General features: G+C 37.3%; 1 protein-coding gene across 12 annotated transcripts in view; it reads left to right on the forward strand.

The window, feature by feature from the left end:
- The window catches only part of NCOA1 (nuclear receptor coactivator 1), a 279928-nt gene that overhangs the window by 238578 nt on the left and 24689 nt on the right, over positions 1 to 16661 (forward strand). For all 12 annotated transcript variants that reach the window (XR_010323560.1, XM_064295108.1, XM_064295105.1 and 9 more), the window contains 4 exons: positions 1503 to 1671; positions 2762 to 3076; positions 7492 to 7593; positions 9918 to 10320. Coding sequence is in view for 11 of the 12 variants with exons in the window: in XM_064295108.1 (XP_064151178.1) it covers positions 1503 to 1671; positions 2762 to 3076; positions 7492 to 7593; positions 9918 to 10320 (989 nt within the window). In the remaining variant the exon portion in view is untranslated. The remainder of the gene's footprint in view (positions 1 to 1502; positions 1672 to 2761; positions 3077 to 7491; positions 7594 to 9917; positions 10321 to 16661) is intronic.

Genomic DNA, 16661 nt, shown 5'->3' on the forward strand with positions numbered 1-16661 from the left:
CTGGATTTGTAAACGTTCACTTGAAGCTTAATAAAAGTTAATAAAAAAAAAAAAAGAAATTGCTATAGTAGGCAGCTGTTGTTTTCAATTTCATCTCTTTGCTTTGATGGAGTACCATAATACATCAGAATCTGTGGATCAGTTGGCCTTAGTACAACAAATTTATTGCTCTTTAGCTTTCAGTTAAATAATTATTTTGTCCAGCTTTTCTCTTTGTTTACAAAAGAGGGAAGATACTTTCTGTGTCTGCTCAGTGTCCCATCTTGGTTTGAACTTAATTTCTTAATCCACACAGCAACTATTCCATAACACAGAGTACATTTAACACAAGGTAGCGAAGGATTGTGATTTAGAGCATTAACTACAAACTATGTTCCCTCTTCCCTTCCCAAAAGAACAATCTTTATAATTATGTTCTTTTTCTTACTAGCATTATTTTCTATATAATTCTCGGTTTTACATATTACTTGGTATTGGTTTTGATCAGACTACTGTATTTTTATACAAATAACATGCACCTTCTATGTTTGTTTGCTAATGACTCCCTCCCCCATGACTTATTTTTGCAAATGTACTATGCTAATTTTTTTTTTTTTCTTTTAACTTCAACGTGTGAGAAAAATTGGCATGGCAGTCCTTATGAAAATACCTCCTGGTGGGGAGGGAGCAGTTGGCAAATAAATGTAGAAGGTGCTTGTTATTTGCATAAAAATATGGGACATGTATCCCTACATGTAATCATTGAGCAGTTAGTTTTGTTGTTTAACACCGAGCATGCTTCATTTTTTAATTTGATTTCTTTTGTAAATGATAATTGTGTCATGCTGTCAATATGATTTGATAGTCTTTGAAAGTTAAGTAATATGATATATGCTATTCTGATTATGGTTCAGTTATCAACAGTTAACAGCAACCATAGAATAAATAGAATAAGAATAAATATGAATATAGGCTAAATGATTATTTCAGACTTTTTTGCTGATTTTTAATTTTTACTTTTAACAAAAATTCTTTTCCCTTTCATAACTATGGTTAATTTTTCAGGCTATTTCTGTAAGCCAGCATGAAGAATATGGAAACAAAGTTCAGTGATTGACAAAATAATGAAAAATATATTCAAGCTGTATACCAAATATTCATTTAATGTCTGTACATGAAGTAGAGAACATTTCATTGCATTAGAATTGATTGCAGAGCATCTCAACAGAGAATTTTCTAGAAACATTTGCATATATAGATACATATATGTATATATTCATGGAGCCCTGGCGGTGCAAAGGATAAGAGCTCAGCTGCTAACGTAAAGGTCAACAGTTTGAATCCACCAGCCGGCTCCTTAGAAACCCAATGGAACAGTTCTACTCTGTCCTAGAGGGTCGCTATGAGTCGGAATTGACTCCACAGCAATGGGTTTTTTCAACAGGTGTATAGATTCATGTTCTTCAGATTGAATAATTACTTGCCGTTATCAGCTTTAACTTTCTTATCTTTCGACCCTGCAGCCAGTGTATTAGTTCACAATTAGATGAGCTTCTCTGTCCTCCAACAACAGTAGAAGGAAGAAATGATGAGAAGGCTCTTCTTGAACAGCTGGTATCTTTCCTCAGTGGCAAAGATGAAACTGAGCTAGCTGAACTAGACAGAGCTCTGGGGATTGACAAACTTGTTCAGGTATTTACCAAAGTTGGCCTTATTTAAATGATGCAGCCTTGAGAAGCTAGAAAATGAATTTTAGGCAAGATTTTTCAATATTGTTCCCACTATGTTTTAGCTATTTTATAATTTACTCCTTGTGAAAGTTATCAAAATGTAGTTATGTAATGGGCTTTTTAAACCAAAAAATGTTATAACAGTTCATAGGATTAAAAAACCAGAAAGTCTCAGCCTTTCACTATGGGAAAGAATCTTACAATCTCCAGCTAGAATAGCATCCAGATTTATATCATCACCTCTTATTTTATTAAATAAAACAGGAATAAACTTGATTTATCCTTCATTCATGTTTGTCTTCAGTCTATGTATTCCACGACACTCCAACTTCCAGATTAGCATTTTTCAGACTGTGGGGTGATGACATCAATTTAGTGGGTCACGGTCAGCATTTTTTAATGGAATAAAAGGTGTAGAATAAAAATAGTAGAGTGCAAAGCCCATAAGAAGGGGAATTTACGTTTTATGAAGCTCCATTAAGTTACACACATATATACACATGAATGTGCGTGTATATATACAACAGGCCACAATTTAAAACGTATTTCTTACAGTGGGTAACAGTCAAAGAGTTTGAAAGCTGTAACTCTCTGGCATTCTGTTAAATCAGCTATTTTTTTTTTTTTTTAATAAGATAAAAGGATGAATTCTGGATTTGGTATTAAAAAATGCTTGATTAACCCCTCCTTTAAGAATTTCTCATGGCAACCTATTGAGTATAAATTGTATTGCTTTGTAGGCTTTGCAATAGTATTCTTTTTTAAACCTTTCAGCTTCCTTTCATTGGTTTAGGGCCTTTATTTTAACTATATTATCATCTCTTTATTGAAATCGTAACCATCTCAGTTAATCTGTTGTTCCATTTCAAAAGCAACTGTCCTAAGCGATTCATTTCGGTAGAAAATGTTGGGAAACTGTGACTTCAGCATGAATACATTATGATGGTCCTTTCTAGAGATAACCTTGTTTTCATGATAGCCAAAATTGTATAGAGAAACATGTCATTTATTGACAGAAGTTTATTTGTAAAATGTCCTGTCTTTTCTAACAGGGTGGTGGATTAGATGTGTTATCAGAGAGATTTCCACCACAACAAGCAACACCACCTTTGATGATGGAAGAAAGACCCAACCTTTATTCCCAGCCTTATTCTTCTCCTTCTCCTACTGCCAATCTCCCTAGCCCTTTCCAAGGCATGGTCAGGCAAAAACCTTCGCTGGGGACTGTGCCTGTTCAAGTAACACCTCCCCGAGGTGCCTTTTCACCTGGCATGGGCATGCAGCCCAGGCAAACTCTAAACAGACCTCCAGCTGCACCCAACCAACTCCGACTTCAACTACAACAGCGGTTACAGGGACAACAGCAGGTGAGTCCTCTTGCTTAGCAGTTGTTAATTTTAAAAGGTATGTGCCACAATCTCTCTGTAGTAAGAAGATGGCCCAATTGCTATAATAAATGTATGAATCTGCTTCCTGAACCCTTATATGAAAAATTCAAAGAACCATCCATGGTCTGATCCTAGGCAAGGTTTAAGGGACTCCATTCGATTAAAGACTGATGGTTCATAACAGTGTATTTTGAGACCCACAGTTAAAAAGTAATTTAATTTTGTTTCTCAAGATAAAAAATATTTTAGGATGAACATCATCTGCCTATTAAATTAGTAAAAGAGAACCATAGCCAACTTAGAAAATAGAGGATCAAGAGATACTGTTTATGATTATTGGAACAATAATTGAAGTTTATTTATGTTGTTTGAGTTGGGGGATTGGAGTCTAATGATATTACAATATGCAGAGCTGGGAGTTGTGGGTGAATTATGACAACCTTCCCTGTGTTGACAGAAAATGAGTAGATATAGTGGCATAAATATGTAAGATTGTATAAGCATCAGACATAAAGAATAATCAAAGGGACTAAAAAAGCAAGTGGTTAAAAGTGTTGTCCACGTTAGGAGCCCTAATACATGTCATAAACAGTATACAAAACATCGCTAACAATGCAGAAGAAAAACTATATAACTGGGAGCTCCTAAAAGTCAAACACTTACGCTCATCCAAAGACTTCGCGAAAAGAGTAAAAAGGTTACCTACAGACTAGAAAAAAGTTTTTAGCTATGACATTTCCGATCAGCACCTGATCTCTAAAATCTACATAATACTGCAAAAACTCAACTACAGAAAGACAAATAACCCAATTAAAAAATGGGCAAAAGAAGACATTCAGATAGCTAACAGATACATGGGGAAATGCTCACGATCATTAGCCATTAGAAAAATGCAAATCAAAACTACAATGATATTTCATCTCACTCCAACAAGGTTGGCATTAATCCAAAAAACACAAAACAATAAATGTTGGAGAGGCTGTGGAGAGATGGGAACACTTACACAGCTGGTGGGAATATAAAACGGTACAACCACTTTGGAAATCGATTTGGCACTTCCTTAAAAAGCTAGAAAGAGAAGTACCATACAATCCAGCAATCCCACTCCTTGGAATATATCCTAGAGAAATAAGAGCCTTTATGCAAACAGATGTATGCACACCCATGTTCATTGCAGCACTGTTTACAATAGCAAAAAGATGGAAGCAACCAAGGTGCCTATCAACGGATGAATGGATAAATAAATTAAGGTATATTCACACAGTGGAATACTATGCACCAATAAAGAACAATGATGAATCTGTGAAACATTTCATAACATGGAGGAACCTGGAAGGCATTATGCTGAGTGAAATTAGTCAGTTGCAAAAGGACAAATATTGTATAAGACCACTATTATAAGAACTCAAGAAATAGTTCAAACAGAGAAGAAAATATTCTTTGACGGTTATGAGAAGGGGGAGGGAGGGAGGGTGGGAGAGAGGTATTCACTAATTAAATAGTAGATAAGAACTACTTCAGGTGAGGGGAAAGATAACACACAGTACGGTGAGGTCAGCACAATTGGACTAAACCAAAAGCAAAGAAGTTTCCTGAATAATCTGAATGCTTCAGAGGCCAGCATAGCAGGGGCAGGGGTTTGAGGACCATGGTTTCAGGGGACATCTAAGTCAACTGGCATAATAAAATCTATTAAGAAAACATTCTGCATCCCACCTTGGAGAGAGGCGTCTGAGGTCTTAAACGCTAGCAAGCAGCCATCTGAGATGCGTCAATTGGTTTCAACCCACCTGGATCAAAGGAGAATGAAGAATGCCAAAGACACACGGTAATTACGAGCCCAAGAGTCAGAAAGGGCCACATGAACCAGAGGCTACATTAGCCTGAGACCAGAAGAGCTAGATGGTGCCTGGCTACAACTGATGACTGCCCTGACAGGGAACACAACAGAGAACCCCTGAGGGAGCAGGAGAGCAGTGGGACGCAGACCCCAAATTCTTGTAAAAAGGCCATATTTAATGATCTGACTGAGACTAGAAGGACCCTGGTAGTCATGGCCCCCCAGACTTTCTATTGGCCCAAGACAGGAACCATTCCCAAAGCCAACTCTTGAGACAGGGATTGGACTGGACAGTGGGTTGGAGAGGGATGCTGGTGAGGAGTGAGCTTCTTGGAGCAGGTGGACACTTGAGACTATGTTGGCATCTCCTCCCTGGAGGGGAGATGAGAGGGGGGTAAGAGGGGGTTAGAAGCTGGCAAAATGGACACGAAAAGAGAGAGTGGAGGGAGGGAGCAGGCTGTCTCATTAGGGGGAGAGCAATTAGGAGTATGTAGCAAGGTGTATGTAAGTTTTTGTGTGAGAGACTGACTTGATTTGTAAACTTTCACTTAAAGCACAATAAAAATTAAAAAAAAAAAAAAAAAAAGCATTGTCCTTGGGAAATCAGACTGGGGCTGCAGATTGTTTCTTCTTGTTATTCATTTTTCTGTATTATATGTTTTATTTTGTTTATTTTTTGATCATATGTGTACATTGCAGCGGGTTTAAAATTTTTTGTTGTTTAAGAAGTTCTCCAGAGACTCACTAATTTAAGAGGGAAGAGAAAGAAGGGAATAAATTACATTAGGGAGGCAGTGTGATTTATGATATAACGGTTATAAGAGTTAGGTATAGTTTCAAGACCTAATTCTAAACTTACTTAGGTGAGTTGCCTTAATCAAATGATTTACTCTTTAAGCCTCTGATTCTTCGTCTATAAAAAGAGGCTAATAAATATTTCCTTCACCTCATAGGGAGTTATGTGGATGAAATGAGATAAAACATGTAAAGCTCTTAGCACAATGCCTAGCACTTAATAAATACAATTATTATAAAAGGAGCCCTGGTGGCCCAATGGTTAAGAGATCAGCTGCTAACCAAAAGGTTGGCAGTTTGAATCCATCAGCTGCTCCTTGGAAACCCTATGAGGCAGTTCTACTCTGTCCTATAGGGTTGTTAGGAGTCATGTGTTGCATTAGGGTTGTGGCCTTTGCCACTTGACAGGGATCCCCAAAGGACAGAAAATTGTTCACCATTATAGCCTCCAAAGTTTGTATAGTGTCTTAGATACCCTGAATTTTTTTTAATAATGTATTTTATGTTATATATAGTCTGATAATATTAGTATGTTTTATAGATATATCATTTATGTTATAAAGTACCATATAAATATAAAAGGAAGTTACTGTTATTATTATCTCTCTGAACAGTTTATTCATGGCAAATTATCAAGGAAGGAATTTATTACACTATAAATTGATTACAAGGAAATCTCACTTCCAAGGATACTTGTTTTGTTACCAGATAAATTTAAGGCATGCCCGTGACCTGGTACCCCAACCCTGATCTAAACAGCTTTTTCCCAACTTTTATGTTCCATAGAAGATTGTTCTAAGAGAAAGTTGTAATGGTTATTTCAGAAAAAAAGGTTTATGATCAAATAAGTTGCATTATGTATCCCCTCTTGAAGATCCACAATGTGTTTTGGCCAATTAAGGGCTCGTAAAATTACTGCAGTAAAAAAATCTGTTTCACCTTGTGTAACCTGTCATTTCCAATACTTAATACAGCACAGCATGCTATTTTCCTGGCACATCTATTAATATCCGCAGAACAATGTTCTTTAGAACACCAATTTGGGAAATGCGGGTCTAAAGTAATTACTTCTTCTAGTTAAATAAATTGTCCATTTTTTCAAACCATTTGTTTCTTACATAATTCTCTCTCGCTAATGATATCACACTGGATTTTTCCCAAATATGTACCCACTAGACAGGCACCCTTCAATTGAGAAATGCTTCAACTTTTCCATTCATCTTCTAGACCTTTGTAGAATGTGCCTATATACTTACTTTTTGACTCACAATATTTTAAGACCTAGAGGTGATGTTTCTTCTCTCTTCATTATTGTACTCACCTGAATTAACTAAGTATTAAAAAAAAAAAAAGTATTAGCATGTTTTAAAAAGTATGATATACACATGTGCATATGTATGCATACACATATATTCTGTGTTTAAAGGCTGTGCCATATTTAGTGTTCTTCAAGTTATAGATATTTGATGTTGTTGTTGCATGCCATTGGATGGACTCTGACACATAGCGGCAACCCTTTATGACAGAATAGAACTGCTCTGTAGGGTCTCCTAGGCTGTAAACTTTATGGGAGCAGATTGCCAGGTCTTTTCTCCCTTGGAGCTGATGGTGGGTTCTAACTGCCGACCTTTTGGCTAGCAGCAGAGCCCTTAACCATTGGGCCACCAGAGCCCCTTGAATAAATCAATAAAAACTGTGTGACACTGAAATGGCTATGTTTGTATGTGGAAATATGATATCTCATTTTGTTTTTCTCTAGTTGATACACCAAAATCGACAAGCTATCTTAAATCAATTTGCAGCAACTGCTCCTGTTGGCATCAATATGAGATCAGGCATGCAGCAGCAAATTACACCTCAGGTAATGTGAGAAAAGCAGATGTTTTTAGTACTTTTCTAACCAAAGCAGAGTTTCTTGAAGTGTTGACTTGAGTGTCTTTTAAATGGGCTGTGAGCTGATCTTTTAATGATATTTGCAGTGTAGTTTTCTTCAAGAATGAATTAATAATCTACTTGTGATAAACCTCTTATTAATATTTGATCTAAAGCTGAGAGTTCTTTGTTTTGTTTTATTGTTATTGTTGTCATTGCAATTGGATACCAGACAACTAAGTAGAAAACTGTTATTACTGCACTGAATAGTATCAGTAATAAGAAACCTAAGATATAAAACTATGTGAGTGGTACCTGAAACATGATCAAAACTCAGTCGCATTGCTGAATTGTCTGAACTACCTTGTGTTCTCTGCTCAGTCTGGACATAAGCATTATCTAGCTTTTATTTATTTTAAAGATTCTTGTATATAAGCCCAGAGCTACTGAACTTTAAACATAAAAAGAACTGGGTAACCTTCTAAGTATTTTCTAGTACTAACTTCCAACTTTTAATTCCACATATACTTTAATATTTTTGCTTCAACCACCTATTTATGTTTTCTTAACCAAGTTGGTTCAAACATTTGGGAGATGAGGGATTTTAGAGAGGATCTAAACAAAGCTCTTCTCTAAAAAATAGACCTGGGTGAATTTGGGGCAAATACAGGAAGCCAGCACTAACCAAAGGGATAAATATTGACAGCAGCTGCCAACAAGCAGCAAATATTGGCATGTTCATGGGTCCCAAGTTTTAGTTTCTCTGTCTTATGAATTATAAACCTCAGTAGTTAGCTTATAAAGACCCCCTTGTGGCGCAGTGATTAAAGCACTTGGCTGCTAACTGAAAGGTCAGCGGTTCGAACCCACCAGCCTCTCTGCAGGAGAAAGATGTGGCAGTCTGCTTCCACAAAGATTACATCCATGGAAACCCTATGGGACAGTTCTGCTGTGTCCTGTGGGTCTCTCTGAGTCCAAATCAACTGACAGGTTAGTTAGCTCATGGAGGGATAAACAGTTATAAAGAAGCAAGACCCTACTTTTAGAATTCACATAAAGATGATTTCTATCAGAAAGTCTTATCACAGTTTCTCCCAGATTGCACTGTAGCTAGTTGGCAGGTTTAGTTTTCATGGAGCTGTGTGCTTTAATCAGATCCTCAGTCTGAGCAGATATTTTCTGAGGAAGGCTTCATTGGCATGCCATGTTGCTTTGCACTTAAGACTGAAAAATGGTTTCAGCCTAATTTTACATTTCTTTCCTCATCCATAATATTATAGCTATTGAACAGCTTTAATACCTGGAGTAGTGTGTCACTGCAATAATGATGTAAAATAGTTGTTTCTATTTATGATTTTATTTCTGATTAATTATTTTCTTTTTAAGTGATAATTTATTTGACATTGGATCCTGGATTTCTGATTCTTCCTTTCCTAATGGTTTTTCTAGGGTTTTTTGATTGCAAAGGTAATGTATATTCATTGTAGGTAATTTGGAAAATGTAGAAAAGCATAATGAAGAAAATTAAAATTACCTGTAATTGTATTTTATTCATTTAAGTAAAATGGAATAAGTGATTTCATTAAGGAAAGGGGGAAACTAGAAACACAGTAAATTTTTAGAAATCAGAAAGAACAAGGTCTCCTAATAGCCTAACATCAGATAAGGTAGAAGTCATCAAGCACATTTTCTTTCCCTTCTTCATGGTTTTTATGTTTCTCTTAACTCTTTCATGGCCTAAATTTAATGAAAATCAATATATACTCTCTTTGACTTTTCTCAGTTGGTTCTATGTGACTTTTAAATGGGAATATGCATTTAACTAACTCTAATGGCCAGACAACAACAGCAACTGTTAGACAGGTCCCTAGGTGGTACAAGTAGTTTGCCCTTGGCTACAAACTGAAAGGTTGGCTATTCAAATCAACCCAGCAAGACTGCGGAAGAAAGGCCTGGGAATCTACTTCCATGAGATTACAGCCATTGGAAAACCCTATGGAGCACAGTTCTACCTTAGCACACGTGGGGTCATCTTGAGTCAGAACTGACTCGACAGCAAGGGATTTGGTTTGGGTTTACTGGTCAGATATAGTTTCAGCATTTCTCAGCCACCTTTAATCTATAAAATGTACTTAATTTTCTGTTTTGTGATTAAAGAGGTTTTTGTTCCTTTTCTGCTTTAGTTTTCCTTGTATACTGATAATTGCTACATAGTCTGTTGACCCAAGATGCGAGGCTTTATCTCATAAATTTTTCGAGATAGGTGGTGATGACGATAGTTTTAATAAGTGAGAGTTTTTTCTTCTATTGCAGCCGCCCCTAAATGCCCAAATGTTGGCACAGCGCCAGCGGGAGTTGTACAGTCAACAGCACCGACAGAGGCAGCTGATACAGCAGCAGCGAGCCATGCTCATGAGGCAACAAAGCTTTGGGAACAGCCTCCCTCCCTCATCTGGACTGCCAGTTCAAATGGGGAACCCCCGTCTTCCTCAGGGTGCTCCACAGCAATTCCCCTACCCACCAAATTATGGTACAAATCCAGGAACTCCACCTGCTTCTACCAGCCCGTTCTCACAACTGGCAGCAAACCCTGAGGCATCCTTGGCCAATCGCAGCAGCATGGTGAACAGAGGCATGACAGGAAACATGGGAGGACAGTTTGGCACTGGAATCAGTCCTCAGATGCAGCAGAATGTCTTCCAGTATCCAGGATCAGGTATGAGGATCACAACTTGATGCTGGTTTATGAAGTAACACATACAGGCTCAGGCCTCTCTTCATACGTATTTCAGTTCACTGACCCGGGGGTCAGGAGATCCAGGAGCTCTTGTCACTAAGTGATTGAACGAGCTGAAGCCTATCCGTCTTTGATAGCTAAGGTGATTAAATTAAAGGTTCCATAAGGGCCCATTTCACTCTAAAATTTTACAGTAAGTACTTGACTACTAGCTGAAAGGTTGGTGGTTCAAACCCACCCAGAGGTGTCATCCAAGACAGGCATAGTAATCTGTTAAAGGTCACAGCCTTAAAAATTGTATGAAGCAGCTTTACCCTGCACATATTCGGTTGCTGTGAGTCAGAGTCAACTAGATAGCAGCTAACAACATGTGTAAAGCACATTCTCTTATTTTCTTACGTTCTCTCATGAATCCCTATGAAAATCTGATGAAAGTCCTCCACAGACAATGGGTTTAAGTTTACAGTTTTTCACTGTCCTGGAGATTTTGTTTTTGATAATCTGCTTAAGGACAATCAGTCTTCACGAAGAAAGGATCTCAAGCTCCTGGTTGGGGTCACACTCTTATACTGTGTAGGGTGTAACTTCCCCCGCAAAGTCAGCCAACTTCCCGACAGAAGTGTTTTTGTTTTTAATCTTTTATCTGCACTGTCTCTCTTCTATTCTCTTTGTCCTAAGTGATGACTTTTTAAAAAATTCCTTTTCTATCATTTTATTGAGATTCTAGTAGGTAGAGATGATAAAACATATATATGATTAATCTACCATGCCTAATCAAACTCTTATGCAAAATTAATGGCTAATTCCTGAAATATATCCCTTGGTTGTATAGGGAAAAAAAAGTAAATTTCAAGGCTGCTTCAAAGTGAATTTCAATGAGAAGGCTGCTTTTGACTTGAATAAAAAATTGAGGTTATATAGAGATTTTTGACATGGCAATATGCTTATCAACTTTGACAGCCTAATCAATTTAGACATTTCATTCTGATGGCAACAAGTGCTAAAATTCTTTGACTGTTAAATTAAGTATCTAGGGAGGCTTGTGTCAAAGAGTACCAGAATTCTCTAAGACATTTTAATCAAAATTATGCCACATTAGTTCCTTTGTCCTCAAGACAATGAAGTCATCTTTGGCTGGTTCATATTACTGACACTATCTGTGTGAGCAAGAATAGGGTTATAAATCCCTATTTTAATTGCAAGGTTGTCTGAATAAGAGTGGCCTTCAAAACACTTGTATTTCCATGCGTCTTAAGGTTTCTGTATGCAAAGAATTTGACAAGGCTTTTTTACTTTAGCCTGCAGAAGTATTTCCTCGAACATTAGAAGACTCATATAGTTACTTGCTTCCCATTCCCTCTTCCAAAATGAGTTTGACCAAAAAAGTAAATAGAACTTTAGTAGTATTCACGATGTTGTTTGCAGAGCCTTAAATCAAAAGATCTATCTCATTCATAGGGAGGGAGATAAAGAAGTCAAACATTAATAAATCCCATCAGATTATTTGATTCTTTTTTCTTAAAAAAAAATAAATAGGACATTGGTTCAGTGGTAGAGTTCTCACCTTCTGTGTGGGAGACCCGGATTAGATCTCTAGCCAGTGCACCTCATGCAGAGCCACCGTCCATCTCTTAGTGGATACTATGATGCTGAACAGCTTTCAGCAGAACTTCCAGACTAAGACCAACTAGGACAAAAGGCCTGGCAATCTACTTCCGAAAATCAGCCAACGAAAAAAAATAAAAAGTACTTCTGTCAAATTTCAGTCACATACTTTAAAATCTGCTTTCTGGAAAGCCAAAAAAGAGACCTTCATATCCTGTTCCCATTCCTTGACAAAGCCACTTGAGAAGATAATGCTTCGAAGCTCTGATTTTGATAATATTGATCTATGGACTTAAACACGGGTCTTTGTCCCTGTCAATAAAGAACACAGTGAGTTGAGATATAACCAGTGTAACCAGATGTTGCCACCATTGTAAGAGCTTTATCTGCTGCCTGGATTTTTCTTCCCAGGAAACAAGACTTATCCTAATGCCTGGGGTAGTGTGTTGCTGCAATAATGATATAAATATAGCTGTTTTCATTTCTTTCCATTTATTATTTTATTTCTAATTAATTATTTTCTTTTTAAATGATAATTTGTTTGGCATTGGATCCTCAATTTCTAATGCTTCCTTTTCTAATGGTATTTGTAGGGTTTTCTGAGTGCAAAGATAATGTATGTTCATTGCAGTTAATTTGACCAATGCAGAAAAGCATAATGAAGAAAATTAAATTAAAATCTCCTGTAATTGCATTTTATCCATTTAAGTAAATTCAGTAAGGAAGGGGAGGGGAATAGAACCACAGTAAATTTTTAGAAATGAGAAAGAACAAGGCCTCCTAATAACCTAGTGTCAGATAAGATTGAAGTCATGAAGCACATTTGCTTCCTCTTCCTCATGGTTTTATGTTTCTCTTTATAGTTTTATGGCCTAAATTATAATAATTACTTTATTTGACTTTTCTTAGTTAATTCTATGTGACTTTTAGTTGGCAACTTGTTTTTTTTTTTTTCTTTTTTTTTTAATGGTCAGATAAGGGGCCCTGGTGGCACAACGGGTAAATGCTTGTCTGTGAACTGAAAGGTTGGTGGTTCCAACATACCCACTGACTCTGAGGGAGAAAGACCTGGCAATCTACTCCCATAAAGATTACAGCCTAGAAAACGATATGGGACCTTTCTGTTCTGTCACGTGGGGTTGCAATGAGTTGAAAATCAACTCGAGGACACCTAACGACAACAACAACAATGGTCAGCTAGGTCCTTGGGTGGTGCTAAAGGTTTGCCCTTGGCTACCAACTGAAAAATTGGCCATTGGAATCCACCTAGCAACACTGTGGAAGAAAGGCCTGGCAATCTGCTTCCATTAAGACTTTTCTTACCCTCCAACCCCTGACAGACAAAGATACTTTTCAAAAAATAAGAAATTTTCTTTGACGAAGTCAGCGTTTCTAATACGGACAAAAACCAGAAGCTAGATACAGTGGGAGAGAACGGTAGTCTTATCTAGTTACATACTGAAATGAAATGGTGGGCCTATCAGTTCTTCTGTCAATTGCCTCAGAATAATAGAGGAAAAATCAGTTTTTCTGGAGAGGACAAGAACATTAAAGATGCAGTGTTTTTAATTTCTTCCACTGCTCTACCCCACAAGTCTGTTCCAACATGATCAGCAGCCTGGTAGAAGATTTTGAGACCAGGTTTTGTGTTAGTACAAATTCCATTTCTGGAAAAGGTCTACCTTTTCAAAATAAGTCTTCTAAAAAAACAAATAAAAGAACTATTGTTTCTTAAAGAAATTTAAATATAAGGGTTCTTTGGTCTTTGTTGTTTTTATGCTTCTACTGCCAATAAAGTTGCCACACAAAAACTAAAAGATATATGTCCCAGCATGTTTCAGAGGTCAGCAAACCATGGTCCAGCCTAATCTAGGCCAATTCCTGTTCTTATAAATAAAGTTTTATTGGAACATAGCCATGCTTATTTGTATATTGTATGTGGCTGGTTTTACACTGTATAGTTGAGTAGTTGTTAGAGTTACCTTATGGCCTATAAAACCTAAAATATTTACTATCTGGCTGTTTGCAGAAGAAGTTTGCTGTTCCTTGTGTTAATTGATGATAGTAAAATCAGAGCATGAATATATTAACTTTGCTTTACACTCCTTGCTTTGGCATCTCTAAGCTTAATATAAACCCCAAAGGAAATGAAGGAATATGTAGGTAATAGTACTGGCAGAGTGTGTTTTATTTCTGAAAACAAAATTCTGCTAGACTATCATGCCCTGATAATGAGGGCGCAAGAACAGAATTATATCTTTTTTTAAATGTTTTATTCAAAGTAAATATGAAAGAAACTTAAAAAAAAATTGTACCCACCTCATGGGTTCCTTGAAGTCCATCTGGACACTTCTGTGAACTGTGGTAAACACCCTCCTCCACCCCCTCCTGAGTGATCTCATCTACCCCTGTGGCTTCAGTGACCTCTACATGTTAATTACCCCATTTTCAATTTCTAAGCAAGACCTCTCAGCTCATGTGTACAGCTGGCTACTGAACACACATACTTGAATATCCCACCAGTACCCTTTTTTTTTTTTTTACCCTACACTCAATTTGTCCAAAGCTAGACTCATCAACTCCACTTTCTCTTCCCTCCGTATCTCAGTATCGCAGCCATAACAAACTTCTCAAGTTCTGAGAAAGAGCACCTTGCTCTCTTTTGCTTCTAGGCGTTTGTACATCCTGTACCCTCTGCCTAAAATATCATTCCTTTGCCTGCCACATTCTTGTTGCTCTCTCTTCTCAGAAGTATCTCCTCTGGAAAGCCTTTCCTGACACTTCTAATCCTAAGCGTTCACCACCCTATATTATAACCACTTGTTAACCTGTCTGCTCTCCTTTTTCAGTAACAGTCTCCTTGAGTAAGCAAAGTGTGACCTTTTAAATTCTTGTTTCTCAAGTGCTTAGCTAGGACAGTAGATGCTAAATGAGTCTTTGAAGATAGAATGAATGGAAATATGAATCTTAATGCTAGTTGTTGCTTCCAAATGGCTGTGATGCCGATTACTGCTCAGCAGGGAGACTTAACATAGTCTAGACAAAGGTAGAATTGTAGGATTTTTAAGCTAGAAGGAACTAGATTGCCTGATCCAAGGATCCCAAGATCCAGCATAGTTGCAGAATTGGGACGAGAACTCTAACCACCCCTCCAATTCATTACCTATAGATTTATTATTTCTAATAAAACACCTAATCTGATAAGGAAGACCCAAGTGGTTAGATGAGGCCAGAAGGAGATGTCAGAAAGCGTGCTGATGTACTTGGAGTCTCTTACTTATTAACTGTGAGCCCACAGAATAATATCCAGAATCTGATAAGTATCTTTCCCCCCTCACATATATGTTGTTTCTGAAAGAAATTATTTCATCATAAATAAGGTTAAAATGGATTAAGAACAGACAGGTATTTTTTAAGGATCACAATCAAAATAGTTAAAAACATAGAATTAATGCAAATACGATCTATCTAAAAATAAAGATCATGGGGGAAAAACCCTTTAAAGTCATAAACAAAAACAATATTTCTCCAAATAGTCTAAGTAAAAGACATTTAAACCCAAAAAATCCCATTGCCATTGAGTCGATTTCAACTCATAGCGACCCAATAGGACAGACTAGAACTGCCCCATAGAATTTCCAAGGTTGTAAATCTTTACAGAAGCAAACTGCCACATCTTTCTCCCACGGAGCAGGTGGTGTGTCCAAACTGCCAACCCTTTGGTTAGCAGCCGAGCACTTAACCATGGTGGCACTGAGGCTACTTCAAAGCCAGATCTCACCCCGTCTGGAGCTAGGAAGAATGAAGAAAACCAAAACACAAGGGAAGAATTGGTTCAAAGGACTGATGGACCACAACTACTATAGCCTTCACCAGACTGAGTCTAGCACAACTAGATGGTACCTGGCTGGCTACCACCACCGACTGCTCTGACAGGGATCACAATAGAGGGTCCTGGACAGAGCAGGAGAAAAATGTAGAACAGAATTCTAACTCACAAAAAAAAGACCAGACTTACTGGCCTGACAGAGACTGGAGAAGCCCCTAGAGTACGGCCCCCAGACATCCTTATAGCTCAGTAATGAAATCACTCCTGAGGCTCATCTTTTAGCCAAAGATTAGACAGGCCCATAAAACAAAATGAGACTAAATGGGCACACCAGCCCAGGGGCAAGAACAAGAAGGCAGGAGGGGACAGGAAAGCTGGTAATGGGAAACCCAAGGTTTCGAAGGGTAGGATGTTGCTGTGTCATGGGGTTGGCAACCAGTGTCACAAAACAATATGTGTATTAATTGTTTAATGAGAAACTAGTTTGCTCTATAAACCTTCATCTAAAGTACAATTTAAAAAAATGAAAAAATGTTATTTGCCAGAGGTTAAATCACATAAAACAGAAGCAACAAGGAGACAATATGTAGCTTTATTTATATACTTTCCCAAAACAGAGTAGCTAAGCTTTTAGTGAAAGAAACAAAAAAAGAAGAAACTGTAGTAAGTCTACAGCTGGCTCAAGTCACAGAAATTTTTTAATATTTTTTAAATCTTTTCCAGAAAAAAAAGTGACTAAATTAATTACATCTCTGATCAGATTAACCAAACACAGAAGAGAAAAGTCATTATATTAACCATGACAGGACACAGTAGGATACTGTACAAGCACATGCAGTTGTGTTTACGGAGACATTAAGGACATAAAAACATACTTATGATAAGA

This window comes from Loxodonta africana, chromosome 12 (assembly GCF_030014295.1).
Source record: "Loxodonta africana isolate mLoxAfr1 chromosome 12, mLoxAfr1.hap2, whole genome shotgun sequence".
Classification (NCBI taxonomy): domain Eukaryota; kingdom Metazoa; phylum Chordata; class Mammalia; order Proboscidea; family Elephantidae; genus Loxodonta; species Loxodonta africana.